This window comes from Neomonachus schauinslandi, chromosome 9 (assembly GCF_002201575.2).
Source record: "Neomonachus schauinslandi chromosome 9, ASM220157v2, whole genome shotgun sequence".
Taxonomy (NCBI): domain Eukaryota; kingdom Metazoa; phylum Chordata; class Mammalia; order Carnivora; family Phocidae; genus Neomonachus; species Neomonachus schauinslandi.
The window spans coordinates 94,063,026-94,079,602 of record NC_058411.1 but is presented as its reverse complement, the minus strand read 5'-3'; the positions used below and the strand labels follow the sequence as shown (position 1 = coordinate 94,079,602).

Below are 16,577 nucleotides of genomic sequence, written 5' to 3'. Positions count from 1 at the left end.
TTAAAAAAAAAATAGGACATCAATCTGAGTATGCTTTACTGTCTTGATATTAAGCATATTAATAGAAACATTAATTAAAATACCTTATACTTAATTCTTGGAGGTGTGGTCTTCCTACTGATATAGGGGTAGGATGGGGTTGGTAGGGATTGTGGGGGCTAGACCAAGGAAAAGGGGCAGTATTTCTTGCCACAATTTCTATGCCATTTCAATATCAATTATTACATTCTCTTTTCTTTACCTCAGAATCCTGGATATGCTATTATATCTAGGAGCCTTTTCTCGGGGGAATACACAACACAGACTATCAAGCTAACAAAGACAAGACTATTCACAAGATGCCAAATTAGATACAAATCTCCAGAGTAAATCAGTTCCAGCAGAGCGTGGTGCTTCAATGCCAGTTCTTTCCAATGGCGACAGTTAGACACCTGTCAAGTGTGGGGCTGAGGATGGCCTCGACTAATACCAACTAATACACTCAGTGCAGAACTGAGCGTAATGAAGAAGGCTGAGAGGTAATACACTGAGAATAATCCTCCCCTGCCCCTTATTTTACTTCATCCTCAGATCTCCTTGACTTTCTAATGAATGCACATCTGTTCCTCAGCAGTACGAGCTTCCAAATCCCTTTTCTAAGTGACATTTTAGATCAAACATTTTGCAGATTCAAACTTTTGTTTCTGAGCAACACTGATAACTGAAGTGTGCACTTATTTTAGAGACAACCTGAAATAAAGTGAAAGAAAATGGAAGCCTGATGGGTAAGAACAGAAGAGCAAAATTTGATAGGAGCCAGATCTTCTTGTGAATTAAAATGCATCAAAATGCTGCCTTTTCCCAGAATCGTGCATGGTTTTAGTACCTCACAGTGTTATATCTCAATTTTGCATGAGTCAAGTAATTCCTAGAAACTTTTAGAAGACATTTTAACTGGATCACACTTTTTGTGTGTCATTTAGAGGAGTAGATACGTGGAATCTTGTGAGCTGGTTTATTAGCAGGGATTATGAATATGATCTATTACAGCCATTTTAAGAGATGTGGTAGGATGGTTAAGTTTTAATGAGTGGTAATAGAGTTTAATATTCAGAACTTAGTGTGCTGAAAAGTCTCTGGGAAACTAAGTATGTGAAACAAGCAAAGAACCAAGCCAGTGAGAAACTGTTTTGGTAAGCTAAGTGTGTGTGCCCCAAAGTCTTGGTCCTGGGTCCTCCTCTCTTCATCCCTGGGTCAGCTCATCTAGATTTATGCAATTATATCTATATGCAGATAATTCTCAAGTTAGATCCAACTATATATTGGATATCCCTTCTGGAATGTACCTTAGGCATCTCCAAATTATTATATTTAAAACAATCTTTGATCTCCTCATCTCTTGTTCCAATTCTCCCATCTCAAGAAATCACTATCTACCCAATTGCTTAGCCCAAAACCTAGAGGTCATCTTTGATTTCATTCAGTGCCAGATAACTTCCATTTGCCTCAACTGGATATACTTTCCATCCTTTTCCTTGTACTTTGCAATAGAATGCTGACCCCTAAGGACTGGATCAGTAGAGTTTCTTCATGCTGTGGCTTCCAGTTGGTTTGGGCCAAAAGGAAGCCCCTTCAGGAAATCAGAAGTAATGATGAGGATGAGGTCAGAGTCTATTTCCCTGGCCCCTTGTGTGTGATGCTTCCTCTAGGGTACTGTTTGCCTCCATGGAAAGGCCACTGCTCTTTTTGAGGTGGCTGATGACACATGAAGTTATTTTTCCCCCAGTCTTAGTAACTAATCTTCCTCTCTTACATGCACAGTAGGGGTAATAGCTTGACCACTAGTAGCCCCAGTTTACATCACTATTGCTTATAGTCCTTCGATTCGCACATCCTAGTAAATTCCTTTGTAAATAAGGCTGTCTTGATGAAATATCCTAAATTATTTTCAGAAACCCAACTTATATACTCTTTCTTTCATGTGCTACCTCCTGCCGAGTGCAAGTTCTATAGAATCTACTTCCAGTACATAACCAGAATCTTTCCACTTCTTTCCATCTCTCTCCTCCTTACTTCCATTTCCCTACTACCATCTGTGAGTCAGTATTATCTCTTGCTTGGACTACTGCAATAGCCTTCTAACTCATCTTTACATGTTTGCTCTTGTTTTCCCATCATTTTTTTTTTAATATAGCAAACAGAATAATCATTTAAAGATATAAATTGGATCATTCATGTTCTTATCTGAAAATTCTTCAAGGCCTCCGATTGACCTTAGAATGTCACCTAGTCTCCTTTATCCTGACAGCAAAGTCCTGTGCACCTTTACTCCGTACCGTACTCCGGCCACTTCTTCAAACTCATTTCATCTCACTCCCTTGCCCATTGTATACTATTTCTTAAATATGCCAAGTGTGCACCTGCCTTAGTCTCTGCGCTAGCCATTTTGCTTGGCCTGAGATGCTCTCCACCGTCTTGCTTGCATGACTGGTTCTTCTTTTCCCCCCCCAGGTTTCGATTTAAAAGTCATGTGCTCAGAGAGGCTTTTCTGAACACCCAATCTAAGCAGCCAATCAACCAATCTATTACATCAGCCTGTTTTAATTCTCTGTATAGTACTATCCTATGATTAATTTTTGCTTATTTGTGATTCTGATGTTTCTCATCAATGACGTTATTCATTTCTAGAAAGCAACTTCTATGACAGCAGAGACCTTCTGTTATACCAAATTCCTACAATAGTGCTTGATGCATGGTAGGCACTGAACATCTATTGAGCAATGGAAGGGAACTAAAAACATAGCTGTCTTAATTTGCTGGGATCAGGGGTGAACAGGAATACATCAACCTATAGGTTTTATTTCTTTCACAAAGTCCAGTGCCAGTCCCACCCTGCACCCCTCAGTAAGTTTAAGCTGTATAATGGCTATTGCCTGGTTGAATAGGTGAGTTGGGTCCTGACTTACAATTGAAATGTTTCATTGTACTTTGGTGACCATGTGTTGCTTTTTGTCTTGGTGCCTTGTTTTCTCCTCTTGTCTCCAAGGTTAGGTCCCAGTATACAAACTTCCACAAAGGGCCGGAACATTGTAGTGGTCTGCCAGTTTAGGTCATTAATAGCAATCACTAAAAACCACAAAGGGAAAGGAATGCAAAATGTTAGCAAACAAATGTGTGGAATCTTATCTTCCCCTTTGGTCCTTAGAGTTAATTTTTTTTTTTTTTTTTTTGATGTATGAGATCTCCTTTCTTACTTTTTTATTAACCTTCTTTTTTTTAAATTTTTTTATTTTTTATTATGTTAATCACCATACATTACATCATTAGTTTGTGATGTAGTGTTCCATGATTCATTGTTTGCGCATAACACCCAGTGCTCCATTCAATATGTGCCCTCTTTAATACCCATCACCAGGCTAACCCATCCCCCCACCCCCTCCCCTCTAGAACCCTCAGTTTGTTTCTCAGAGTCCATAGTCTCTCATGGTTCATCTCCTTATAAGTTATATTTTTAAAGTCTATCATGGGTATCTTTCTAATCCATTATATGTTTTCCAATTGCAAATATTCTACTATATGGATACTCCATCCTATATTTAACCAATAACTTATTCTTAAATGGTATGGCTGTTTCCTAACTTCAGGCATCACAAATAATTCTTAAATGTACATTCTTAAATGTATACTTGCGTCATCCTTTGAAAATGTTAAAATATATATTATAATTGAAATAGTTATTGTGAAAGTTCACAAAACTTTGGGCATTTGATCTGTAGTGTCAAAATATTTTTGAAAAATATTTAAAGACACTGGCAAGTGTAGGCATGCCCACTTACCAACACTGTACATAATCTATTATAGACTATAACTGTGTTACTTTTATAATGCAAACATACATTAGGCAATGCAATTTTAAAATGTGTCAGAAGGCCATGGTTTTTAATGAGGTGGATATTGTGACTACGTCTATAATAATATAAAATAGAATATGGTTCTATTGAGCAAAATTAACCATTAAATTTCACCTTTGAAATGACCCCAGCATTCAGATTGTATTTTTGCAATCTAAAACCAATAGATTGAACTAGTCATAAAAAAAAAATCAAGCCCGTTGTTGAAAATCACATAGAAAAAGAAGTAAATAGGTAGATAATGTGAATAGTAAGAACATACTGACCTAATATATAAAATTTGACAAGTTATGGAGCCAACCATAGCCCTAATGTTCAATGTATATCCTAGCATCAACAAGAGAAAATGTTCAGTGTATACTGGTTTGAAATGTAATCTCCAATGTATTTAAACCATTTAGATACTTCAGATAATATAGGCTAAATATCTGTACCATTGATTTTTTTCAGCTTTAGATCAAAAGTTCTGGTTTCATGAAAAAATTATGAGCATGCCCTAAAATCATTAAATCTTTTTAAAAACATATCTAAGAAAAAATTACATTTTTTTTATATTATTGCAAAGGTTAAAGTCCACTAGGCTGTTTGGTCTATCTGGACTCGATATATACCTTTTACAGTGACTTTATGCTCTCCAGTTCCTGGGGTAGCGGTGATGTCCACATGAACAGATATCTGACCCACTGAATCTTTGGAGGGGCGACCTGCAAATAAGCAGACATTTACTGGCTCAAACTTCCAGGCTACTTTAATAATAGACACGTACATTTTCTGCATAAGGGACTTGAAAGTGAGTTCATGGAAATGAATGGTTCTTTTCGTTAATAGCGCATAATAGGTATTGATAAATGTTCATTAAATTAAATTTGCTCTGCAGGTTTGAGGCTTTGGTATAATCATATTTAGCCCACTGAGCTAAAATTTCATATGGTTCTCAGATATCATAAGACACCCTGTTAGTAGTAGTATGGTTAGAAGAACTTGCTGTTGCCTTACTAGGCCCAATTGAGCTCTATTCATTGATTATGTACAAAGGTGTGTTATTGCCTTTCATGCCTAAAAGAGCTTTTCTACAATGTGCCCTACCAAAGCACTGGGGCCACAAAGATGGCTCTGTAGAACATCTGCTTTCATGAAGCCCACAGTAGGCCAGGAGAGACCAACCTATGAACACAGTGTTGCAATACCTATACCTATATGCTGCAATACCTATAATGTATATTTGCAAGGTCTACTGATGGTATAAAAAGGTGTAGTCCATTCTCTCCTGGTAAAGGTTAGTCAAGGGTTAACATGCTGTATCAGAAAGTCCCTGTGATTTGGGGTCAGATAATTTTAAATTAAAATCATAGTTACATCCCTACTGGTTCTCTGATCAGATTTTGCCATATTCTCAAGTCTGTTTTCTTATTTGTAAAATAGGGATAATAACACCAACCTCTTAATATATATACATGTATTAACATCTATGAACATACATATTTTTCCACATATAGGGGCATATGTTCTAACTATCCTTAAATTCACCTTTATCTTTTCCCCTAAAACTGCATAGATCATTCCATTTCAATATGTATAAAGTTATCCCTTATTCTCTAAGATAGCCTGGAATAGCACAGCACTAACTACAAAGTAAATCTTCAATGAGTAGTTGCATGAAAGTGAATCACTGAAACGTTTACAAATAATTAAAACACGGAAATATTTAAAACATTTAAAATAATGTTTGGCCTTTATTCCATTATGTGAATATACACATAATTTATTTAACCATGTTTTTGTTTATCTTTTGCTATTATAAACAAACTATAATAAATACTTATTATTCATATTTACAAGTTTTTAGTATAATTTCTGTAAGTTAAATTTACTTGTCAAAGTAGGTGGAACTTTAATTTTGTCCCATAGAGATTTTTTAAAGCAGATTCTTATTTATTTAAAAAATGTTTTAAGTTCCAGTGTAATTAACATGTAACATTATATTAGTTTGAGGTATATAATACAGTGCTTCAACAAAACTACGACACTACTCAGTGTACTCTTCATCCCCATCACCTACTTCACCCGTCCCCCTCCTCCCCTCTGCCATCCATCACTTTGTTCTCTGTAGTTAAAAGTTGGTTTTTCAGTTTGCCTCTTTTTTTTTTGTTCATTTGTTTTGTTTTCTAAATTCCGCATATGAGTAAAATCATATGGTGTTTGCCTTTCTCTGATTGACTCTGATTGACTTATTTCACTTAACATTATGCCCTCTAGATCCATCCGTGTTGTTGCAAATGGCAAGATCTTATTCTTTCTTATGGCTGAATAATATTCCATATATATATGGAATAGTATATATATATATATACATGTATACACACACACACACACACACACACACACACACACACTACATCTTCTTTATCCACTCACCAGTCAACGGACACTTGGGCTTCTTTTATAACTTGACTATTGTAAATAATGCTGCTGTAAACATCGGGGTGCCTCTATCCCTTTGAATTACTGTTTTCATATTTTTTGGGTAAATACCCAGTAGTGTGATGGCTGTATCATAAGGTAGTTCTATTTTTAACTTCTTGAGGAACCTCAATACTGTTTTCCAGAGTGACTGCAGCATTCTGCATTCCCACCAACAGTGTAAGAGAGTTCCTTTTTCTCCACATCCTTGCCTACATTTGTTGCTTCTAATTTTTTAAATTTTAGCCATTCTGACAAGTGTGAGGTAATATCTTATTGTGGTTTTGATGTGCATTTCCCTGATGATGAGTGATGTTGAGCATATTTCCATGTGTCTGTTGGGCATTGGTATGTATTTTTTTGGAGAAATGTCTGTTCATGTCTTTTGTCCATTTTTTAATTGGATTATTTGTTTTTGTTTTTTTTGTTTGTTTTTGGTGTGGAGTTAAGTTCTTTATATCTTTTGGATATTAACCCTTTATCAGATATGTCATTTGCAAATATCTTCTCCCATTGAGTAGGTCATTTTTGCATTTTGTTGTTTCCTTTGCTGTGAAGAAGCTTTTTATTATGATGTAGTCCCAACAGTTTTTCTTTGTTTCCCTTGCCTCAGGAGACATATTTGGGAAAAAAATGTTGCTATGGTCAGTATCAGAGAAATTACTACTTGTGCTCTTTTCTAGGATTTTTATGGTTTCAGGTCTCATATTTAGGTCTTTAATCCATTTTGAGTTCATTTTTGTGTATGGTATAAGAAAGTGGTCTAGTTTTCCCAACATCATTTGTTGAAGAGACTTTTTTCCAATTGGATATTCTTTCCTGCTTTAACCATATAATTGTGGGTTTATTTTTGGGTTTTCTATTCTGTTTCATTGATCTATGTGTCTGTTTTTATGCCAGTACCATATTGTTTTGATTACTACTGCTTTGTAGTATATCTTGAAATCTGGGATTGTGATACCTCCAGTTTTGTTCTTTTTCAAGATTGCTTTGGCTATTTGGGGTCTTTGTTCCATACAAATTTTAGGATTATTTGTTCTAGTTCTGTGAAAAATGCTATCAGTATTTTGATAGGCATTGCATTAAATCTGTAGATTACTTTTGGTAGTATGCATATTTTAACAATATTTTTTTTCCCAATCTATGAGTTGTCCCACAGAGATTGTAATAATTTATATGCAATATATGAGACTAACAAGAATCTTATTTTTTAAAAATATATAAATGAATGAATGAATGGCTAATAACCAAAGCTGAAAATAAAAGGCTCTAAGAGACCCAATTTATACCCTCAGAGGATCACTGATTTGGGCCAGAACTTTTCAACAAGACCTGATGAGAGTCACTTCACCAAAAGGACGCCCCCCCCCCAACCCCACCCATCCCAGTCATTTGATAATAAAAGGTTTAAAGGATAGAAAGTGAGGGGAGGATAGGAAATGGTTGTTTTGTTTTGTTTGTTTTACCTCAGGTAAAGGGAAGAAAACTCCCAGAGAAATACACTCCTAATCCTTGGAAGCAAGATGGTTATTTCAGCTTTGAATTGGTTGCTTACTTAGCAGATAATATGACCTGAGCCAAATAGGGGACAACCAGCCACAGTGTGTGCCAGGACCACCTCCTTAAATCCATGGCTGCTAGGAAGTATGAGAAATGGTTCCTGAATGTGCTCGAAGTGCCAGAGTTGGGCACAAGAAAGGGAAGGAAGATGCGGTCATGGGCTATAGCCTTGTCAGGGATTGTCACAGATGGGGCAAAGATGCATGCACCTCAGAAGAATGTGGCATGATGAAACAGGTGAGGTGCATCAGGAACAAGAGGGCAAGTCTGTACCCTTGGAAGAGTCCATTAATGCCCCAAGGATCTATTTGGAAATGAGTCTCACACCAACCATCTCTAGCGAGCTTCTGCTTCCCCAAAGACAATGAACTGGAACAGCCCTTAGCATTAGCCAAATAGACAATGACCCTTAAGTAGACAGTGACTACAAATGATCACTCCTGAAGTTAAGTAGTCACCTGTCTTTTCCCTCTCCTTCCTTTCTCCTCCACAACACAGAAACCACCACCAAAGGGAAGAAGAAAGGTACAGATAAGAGAAGCCCACACCTTCCTTACTGCTAGCATCACCATTTTCACCTGCTTGTGGGGAGATAAGGAGAGCTTTGAATCTAATAAGTGATTAGAATTTAATGTGAGCAGGAATAGGTCTTAAAAATGTAAATAACTTTCTAATGGTGCAAGTAACTAATAGGGTACAGACCTGGATTGTGATATCAGTAAAAGAGGTATCCATGTAGTAGAAAGTGGGGCTCGCAAGCAAAGGTAAGAACTTTTTTGGGAAAATAAGATAGTTTTATATTATCCCTAAGTTGGTGATATCCTTATGAAGTCTTCCTATTCAAGAATAGAATATAACTTCCTATTATTCAAGTCTTCTTTTGTGTACTTCAATTATGTTTTACATTTTTCTTTGTGTGAATGTTACATATTTTTTAAAGGCTTTTTAAAAATTATTTATTTATTTATTTGAGAGAGAGAGAGCACACAAACATTAATGGGAGGGGTAGAGGGAGAGAATCTCAAGTAGACTCCGTGCTGGGTGCAGAGCCCCACATGGGGCTTGATCTCACAACCATGAGTCAGACGCTTAACTGACTGCACTCAGGTGCCCCAGGATGTTGCATATTTTTGAAAGCTTATTCCTAGGTATTTAATCTTATCCTATTTTAAATGGGACCACTTCTTCCATTATGTTGATAATAGGAAGGCTAGTGATGATTGTATGTTAATTTTTTTATCCATCGAACTGATTTTTTTTTTGAGAGAGAGAGAGAAAGGAGGGGAGATGGGCAGAGGAAAAGGAGAAAGAGAATCTTAAGCAGGCTCCACGCCCAGGGCGGAGCCCAAAGTGGGGCTCGATCCCACAACCCTGAGCTGAAATCAAGAGACTGATGCTTAACCAACTGAGCCATCCAGGTGCTCCCCCAACTGAATTTTTTAATGAAAGATTGCCCTTAATTCTTTGAGTGTTGCACATATATAATAAATTATCTTTAATCAATGAACATTTCACTTTTCCTTTCTAGTTTTTATACCTCTTGTTTGCCTTGGCTAATGGCTTATACTTCTATATTACATGATAGTATTTAAAGTAGATATGCTTGTTATCCTCCATTTGGCTCTCCAAATTAATTTTCCACCCTTTTTCACTCTGCCTTCTGCCCTCACGGGCTGTCTGACAATTTCAGTGGTGTCTTCTATACTCTAGTGTCTATTTGGGTCTGGCCAAAGGGAAGCCCTGGCAAGAGATTAGAAGGAGGGAAGAGAGTCACGTCAGGTATTTATTTCTTTAGTCTCCTTCCTGGGGGCTCACCTTGTGCTAACTGAATCCTGCAACCAAACATAATTTCCTTCAAGCAGCCCTCACTAGGTGACAATATTTTTCCAGGTTCTAGTTGCTTCCTCTTCCTTTGTTACTGTTAATGCAAGGAATAGTTCAATAGTTCACTCTTTCTTCTGGTTTCTTTATATCCCCTGCCTATACCTTTCTACATAGTTTCTTTATTAAATCCTTTCCAAATAATCTTAATCGGGGTGTGCCATCAGATACCTGTTGGGACTTTGGTTAACAGAGTTAATGTTTTTGATTTGCTCATAACTTTAATGAAAATGCTTCTAGTATTTCCCCAATACTCTTTTGTGGAACAATGAGACAGTCTTTGAGGCAAGGAACAGGGCTTAAAATATAGACACTAATTTCTTAGCAACTATTACTTTTAGGGATTTCACAGAGGAGAAAATCGTTAAGGAGCTTCCTAAAGGCTGAGTTGGAGTTCATCTCTTAGACAAAGGAAGTCAAGGAAATAGCATGAAAGCATATGCATCAGACAGAGTGGTGCATCCTGGAAACTGCAAGTAGTTTAGTATGGATGGAACACAGATGAGGGAGTATCAAGAGGAAACTTTTGTGAAAATCTTGGTACCTTGAATGCCACAGAAGTGTTGAGACATTATCCCAGAGCGGCTGAGAAGTCTCTTAAGTTTTTGGCTATGAGTGGCATAGTCAGATTTATTTCTAGAAATAAGTCCTCTCATTTGAGTAAAAGATGGATCATTCTCATCATTCCATTCTCTTCTGGAAAGTCACTTGCATCTCACTGTACCATGAATCAAGTCCTAAAACCCAGCACTTTCTTAGGATGCTTCTGATGACCTTTTACTTCATCCATGTTGTGGGTCCATGCTGTTCACAGTAGCCTAATTCTTGAAAACTTTCTTCATGTTTTCCCCAAGACAGACCACATGTTGGGAACATCCTTTCTCTGTTATCCTATGAAGCCCTGTCCAAATACCTCTACTATAAAAATATGTTCATTTTTTTATCCTACAAATAATCTGCAATTATATTCTTGATTTCTTCAAATACTAAAAATCCTGGGCAATGGAATCGTAGTGCTTTGATTATGCAGATGGTCTCACTCATTAACAGATAATTAAAACTCCATGAACTTTCACTTTCTTATTTTTAAAGTGGGGATAAAACCACCTATCTGGCAACACTGTGGTGAGGCTAAAAAGAGATAATTAAAGAATACATAGAATATTTTGAGTCTTGCATTTAACAGCTGCTAGGAAATGCTTCCAAGTTTATTGTGATAATAATTCAATTCTTTTAATAAGGGAATATTTCAAAGTTATTAAATTCCTTGAGGATTCATGCATAATGCCCACATATAAAAATTATGAAAAAAATATGGACATTATGGTTGGTTATCTAGATCAAAGACTGTAAGAAGATAAATCCAGAATGATGGACGCTCTGCCCAACAACCTTGGAATTCTATTTTCTTCACTAAGACTTTCTGGGTTGAGTAGAATAGAGATGGCAGATTTTTAGAGCCCTCAAATGTCTCATAGGGAAAACTCCTTCTTTATAATGTAAAATCATTTATTAACCAAGAATCTGGTGAAATGAGTTTTCTTTATTAACAAAGGTTTTTTGTTTGTTTTTGTAACTACTGTTAAAATCACAGTTGATGGGAAAAGGCCTCTAAGGGACAGTGAAAATGCATGCATCCAGTTTGCATATTTGTCATTGTTTTACTGAGGACCAGAGCCTGCTCAGTGCTTGGGTTTGTGGTTAAAACTTGTGTGGCTTGTCTTGTATGTAGTCTATGAGCAGTGATACAGCCCAGAGTAAACATCATGAAATGATGGTTTCTGCCCAGAGTAAACAACATGAAATGATGGCCAGGCAAGTTATTGATTATGTTTATAATTGAGAAAAGCCTTCCATCAGGACACTCACCAGGAGCTGTCATTTCTTCATTTGAATTCTAATAGCCAAGTTAATTTAAAGTCTTTAATTGTGTTGTTAAAGAATTTGAGAGATTTTAATGGCAGGAAATACTAAAGTTCTAGTTAGGAAAGTTGGGTTTCTGTTTGCCGCCTTTATTTTGGAGGAAAAATTTAATACTGTTTTTTTTTTTTTTAAAGATTTATTTGAGAGAGCAAGAATGAGAGAGAGAGAGAGAGTACATGATGGGGGGAGGGTTTGAGGGAGAAGCAGGCTCCTTGCTGAGCAGGGAGCCCGATGTGGGACTCGATCCAGGGACTCCAGGATCATGACCTGAACCAAAGGCAGTCACTTAACCAACTGAGCAACCCAGGCGCCCCAAAATTTAATACTGTTTTAAAACAAGTAACAGCTTACAAGACTTGCCTAAAACCTTTTAAAAGGTACTGTTTAAATGCACAGATATGTTTTCCTCTTTTACAAATTGCTTTCTGCAGTGTTCTACATGTACCTGCTGTCTGTGTGTGTGTTCCCTAAAGAGATACGGACAGTTCCACTGGGAAGAGAAAAACATTAAAATCACACTTATGTACTCAGCAGTGAATGAACATTTCTGTGAAACTGCCTAGGTAGAAACTTTACTAGACTCTAAAAATACACATTTCCCTTTCTAACACAAAATGTGAAATTTACTGCTCAATCAAGTCAAACATAGGCTTGAGAATTGACTTCTTAATGTGTCACAACCCTAAACAAGTAGAGTTAGGAAGTAGTTTAAAAGCATTAATCATTGCCATTATTGCTTTAATAGTCATGCTATTCATGATCCTCACTTTAGGACTCCAGGTCCTGCTTTCATGGCCAGCTGTTTATACCACCCCTCTAGCAGTCATGCTGTGCCTGGTATTATAGTTAATTAAACAGATATTTTTTTTTTTCTTCCTAACTATATTCCATAATGGCAGGAAATATTAACATTAATAATTCACACACTTTATCTCCAATTATATAATAAACTTATGATGTTATTTTGATAGACATTAAAGGACCAATTCATTGATTAAATGTGCAGGCAGTACTCACTTTACATGGTGTGATATGCCCAGATTTCAACTCCCATAGTTTAGTAAAATAACACCCCTGTCCCAAAAAACAGGTTCAGATTTCACTTATCATGGTGTAGTAAATGTGTATCATTGCATAAAGTACAAACTTTGCTGCTAGTTTTTTAGTCCACGAATCACTACATAAATAACAGATATGTCATCAGTGATCAATTACATTGCTTCTTTCAAAGTCTGCTGGTGTTCACCTGTTCAGTTTACACACACAGCAAAGTGTGTAGTTGTGTGGCTGCCTTGCTTCCCAGTGATGAACCCATGTGACATTTTACAAACATGGACAATCAAAAGAGGGAACTGACCAGCAAAGATGAAAGCGCAGCAAAGACATAAAAAGTGATAAGGCTGGAGTGAAATTTGCATAGAATATAAATGAGTTAATTGACAAGATTACCGAACTTGGGAATGTTGACACTATCACCAATGGAGAGACTAGAGAAGCGGATGGGGAACTCAGCGAAAGTGAGCTTCTTGGCAATAGATGAGGAAGAAGATGAAGATGTCCTAGTGGAAGTGACACTGGAGGAAAATCTTTACATTTAAGTAACTCTGAGATATGTTATGATGTTGAAAGTAGAAAGGATACATTGTCAGTAATTGACCCAAACTTTGGAAGGAATATGACATTCCATCAAGGCGTAGAAAAGATGCTTGCTCTTTATAGTTACATGATGAGATGAAAAATGCAAGTACTGGTCAAACTACTCTTGATAAGATTTTAAAAAGAAATGAAACACTTTAATTCTCAATGTTTCTAGTACTTCCAATTACAATGTATTAAATGTTGTACTATTTTTTTCATTTGCCTATATATTGAAAACTGACAGTAAAAGTCTTGTTTCTTTTGACAATGTTTCCAAGAGTCACAGCAGGATCCTAATTTTTCCTATTAATTAGCAAAAGTGCTTTGCACAGACACAGTTTGCACAATTATTTTTACAGTCCTGCATCACTGTGCAAAGTGAGCACAGTGTTTATATATCTGAGTTGACTTATTTACTACTTTTGCAGGTGCTGAAACTGGAAGCTGCTTACTTAAGTCAGATGTGAGTTACCCGTGTATTATAGTGTGCAAGACATTCTTCCTCCCATCTGGCAGGTTTGCTACAGCCTTGAATCTGATTATCCAGCATTTGTACATGGTGAAATCTGTTGATTGCCTATCCCAGGATAAAAAAAAAAAGGAATTGGACAAAGGCATTTGAAGAAAATATATATAGATTAGGCAGTTATTTCCCAAAAAGAGAAAAGCAACATATAAGAGATTCCATTTCCCATGGAATGGAATATGAAAATCACCTAATATATTTGGTGCTTTTTATTACCAATTTTTATGAGAACTGAATGAAAATGTAATCAAAGGCTATGCCTGTTACATAATCTTGTCTATTCAAAATCCATAGGAATTAGACAGTTGTGTCTCAAATCAACACCTGGGCCTCTGGAATGTGTCTTTTGTCACCAATGTTAGTAGCTCAAACTTTCCCCTTCAGGAATGAAAACTGCTTATGTGAATAAACATTGGCAAATGGTGTACAATTGCTTTATTTGAAGTTCTTTTTAGAAGAACAGTTTTTGAGGATAAAAGATCCTGATTACTATCAGATTATGATATACCATTATATAAGCACGCTAATAGAGTTAGTCTCTCATCCTCCATAATCTTAGCATACACTGTGAGGGAATAAATAATATTATAAACATTTAGTAATCATTATTCATGTGATAATTAACTCCAAATCCTCAAAGCATTCTGTAAAATATTAGATGAAAAATATTACAGCTTCTCAAGTGACGCCTCCATTTTAGTCAAACTGACCAAGCCTCTGAGAAGGGGGTTTGAATCTATTCTCATAGCTCTTTGCTGGGACCCTCAAAGGGAAGGCATGGGGACTTCATAAGGGACAACCATTCTGGCAATGTCACAGCTGAAGATCAGAGCTGATAGGTCTACAACTCCAGGTGGGAGTAACCTACCTCCATTAAGTTCTCTAAGTTGTTAGACATTATCAAAGATGGTAAGGTCGAATAAACTAGGAAGTGGCTTTATTGACTTGAACTCTTTTCCTTCTCTTATCCCTTCTTGTGCTTTCCTCTGTTTCTTCCCTGTTCTTTGCTCATTATCTCCACAGTATTTAATATATATTTGAAGGAATTCATGGTAATCAGGAATAGCTACAAGTTTTGACCACTTATGTGTGGCAGGCATTGTGCTAAGTGCTTTAGTTATAAGATCTTGCTTTGATATTAAAGGTAATGCGTACATTTTACAGATGGTGAAACTGGGGCCTAGATGTTACTTGTCCAAGTCACTAAGTGGAAAAGCTGGGGTTTGGTCTCAGATCTCTGGTTTAGAGGGTACGGTATATACAGTGCTGTGATGTTCATTAAATACTACTTTTCTCCCAGTGCCCACCCTTTTACACATCAAAGAGGAAAAAGCAAACTCTGTCTTGGTGTTTTGTTTTATGGCATTTAAAATCTTGCTGAGCTAACATATAGAAAAGATGTGAAATCCAAGATAAACACCATACTATATAGACAGATAGCATCTGGATATCTTAAGATTATGTGTTTTTATGTGATGACATTTAGCTTGCATTTGTAACTTTTTTATTAAACTCCACAGTATTTTACCTATTAAATTCCACAGTGATCATTCAAATATATATTTAAATTAATTTTGCTTCCTGGAACAATATGGTTTCTTAGATTTCCGTGCTTTATCCTTAAAGTTACTACTAACTGAAATCTTTTTTTTTTTCCTTGAAATTTTTTAAAATTCAAATTATTTAACATATAGTGTAGAATTGGTTTCAGGAGCAGAATACAGGATTCGTCATTTACATATGATACCCAGCGCTCATCTCAACAAGTGCCTTCCTTAATGCCCATCTCACATTTAGCCCATTCCCCACCCCCCACCTCCCCTCCAGCAACCCTCAGTTTGTTCTCTATATTTAAGAGTCTCTTATGGTTTGCCTCCCTGCTTTTATCTTATTTTAAATTCCACATGAGTGAAATCATAGGATATTTGCCTTCCTCTGGCTTATTTTGCTTAGCATAATACACTCAAGTTCCATCCACAGTGTTGCGAATGGCGAGATTTCATTATTTTTAACGGCTGAGTAATAGTCCATTGTATATATACACCACATTACTGATCAAAATATCTTATATTGCTACTTTACATCATGAGTTTTCATGGCTATAGCATGCTGAAGTATGTTGCTGTGAAATTAATCAGTGATTAATAAGATTTGAGATGTGTCAAATCTTTGAATTAAGTCACTGTGCTAGTTGGGTATCCTTTTAGAATTCTTTTGGAAAGTTTAGTTATCTTAACTTGAAATATTTTAGGATTGAAAAACATAAATAGTTTTTAGAATGAAAGGATGTTAGAACTAAACAGAGCCTTGGAAACTATTTGACTAGTCCCTTTTTAGAGATAAGGGATTGGAAGCTAAATGTCTTAAAAGCTAGCTGGGCAGTATCAGTGGTAGGTCTCCTTATTTTAGTTAAGGTCTCTTTCAACTGACAAACTAGCTTGCCTCTGAAAAGGTCTTTTGAAATCCACCTAATGGGACAGATCATCAAAAAAAAAAAAATTGGGGAAGTTGGTAGGATATGAATATGGCCAGTCACTATCGTTTTTTCCTGCTTGGAAACTCAGTAGTTAAAAAGATTGGAAAATTTTCAACTTCAACCCTGAATTTGAATGCTAACTAGTACCCGAGACCTATTTCTAAGGTAATCAGTCATTAACTGTTTCACCTGACCAGTCAACATCTCTCTTTCAAAGTCTATT

General features: G+C 36.3%; 1 protein-coding gene across 2 annotated transcripts in view; it reads right to left on the bottom strand.

Moving 5' to 3' along the window:
* Positions 1-16,577, bottom strand: part of UNC13C (unc-13 homolog C) — a 547,141-nt gene that overhangs the window by 2,253 nt on the left and 528,311 nt on the right. For both annotated transcript variants that reach the window (XM_044917815.1, XM_021693930.1), the window contains 2 exons: positions 4,502-4,594; positions 2,946-3,105 (listed from right to left, as the gene is read on the bottom strand). In XM_044917815.1, the coding sequence (XP_044773750.1) occupies positions 2,946-3,105; positions 4,502-4,594 (253 nt within the window). The remainder of the gene's footprint in view (positions 1-2,945; positions 3,106-4,501; positions 4,595-16,577) is intronic.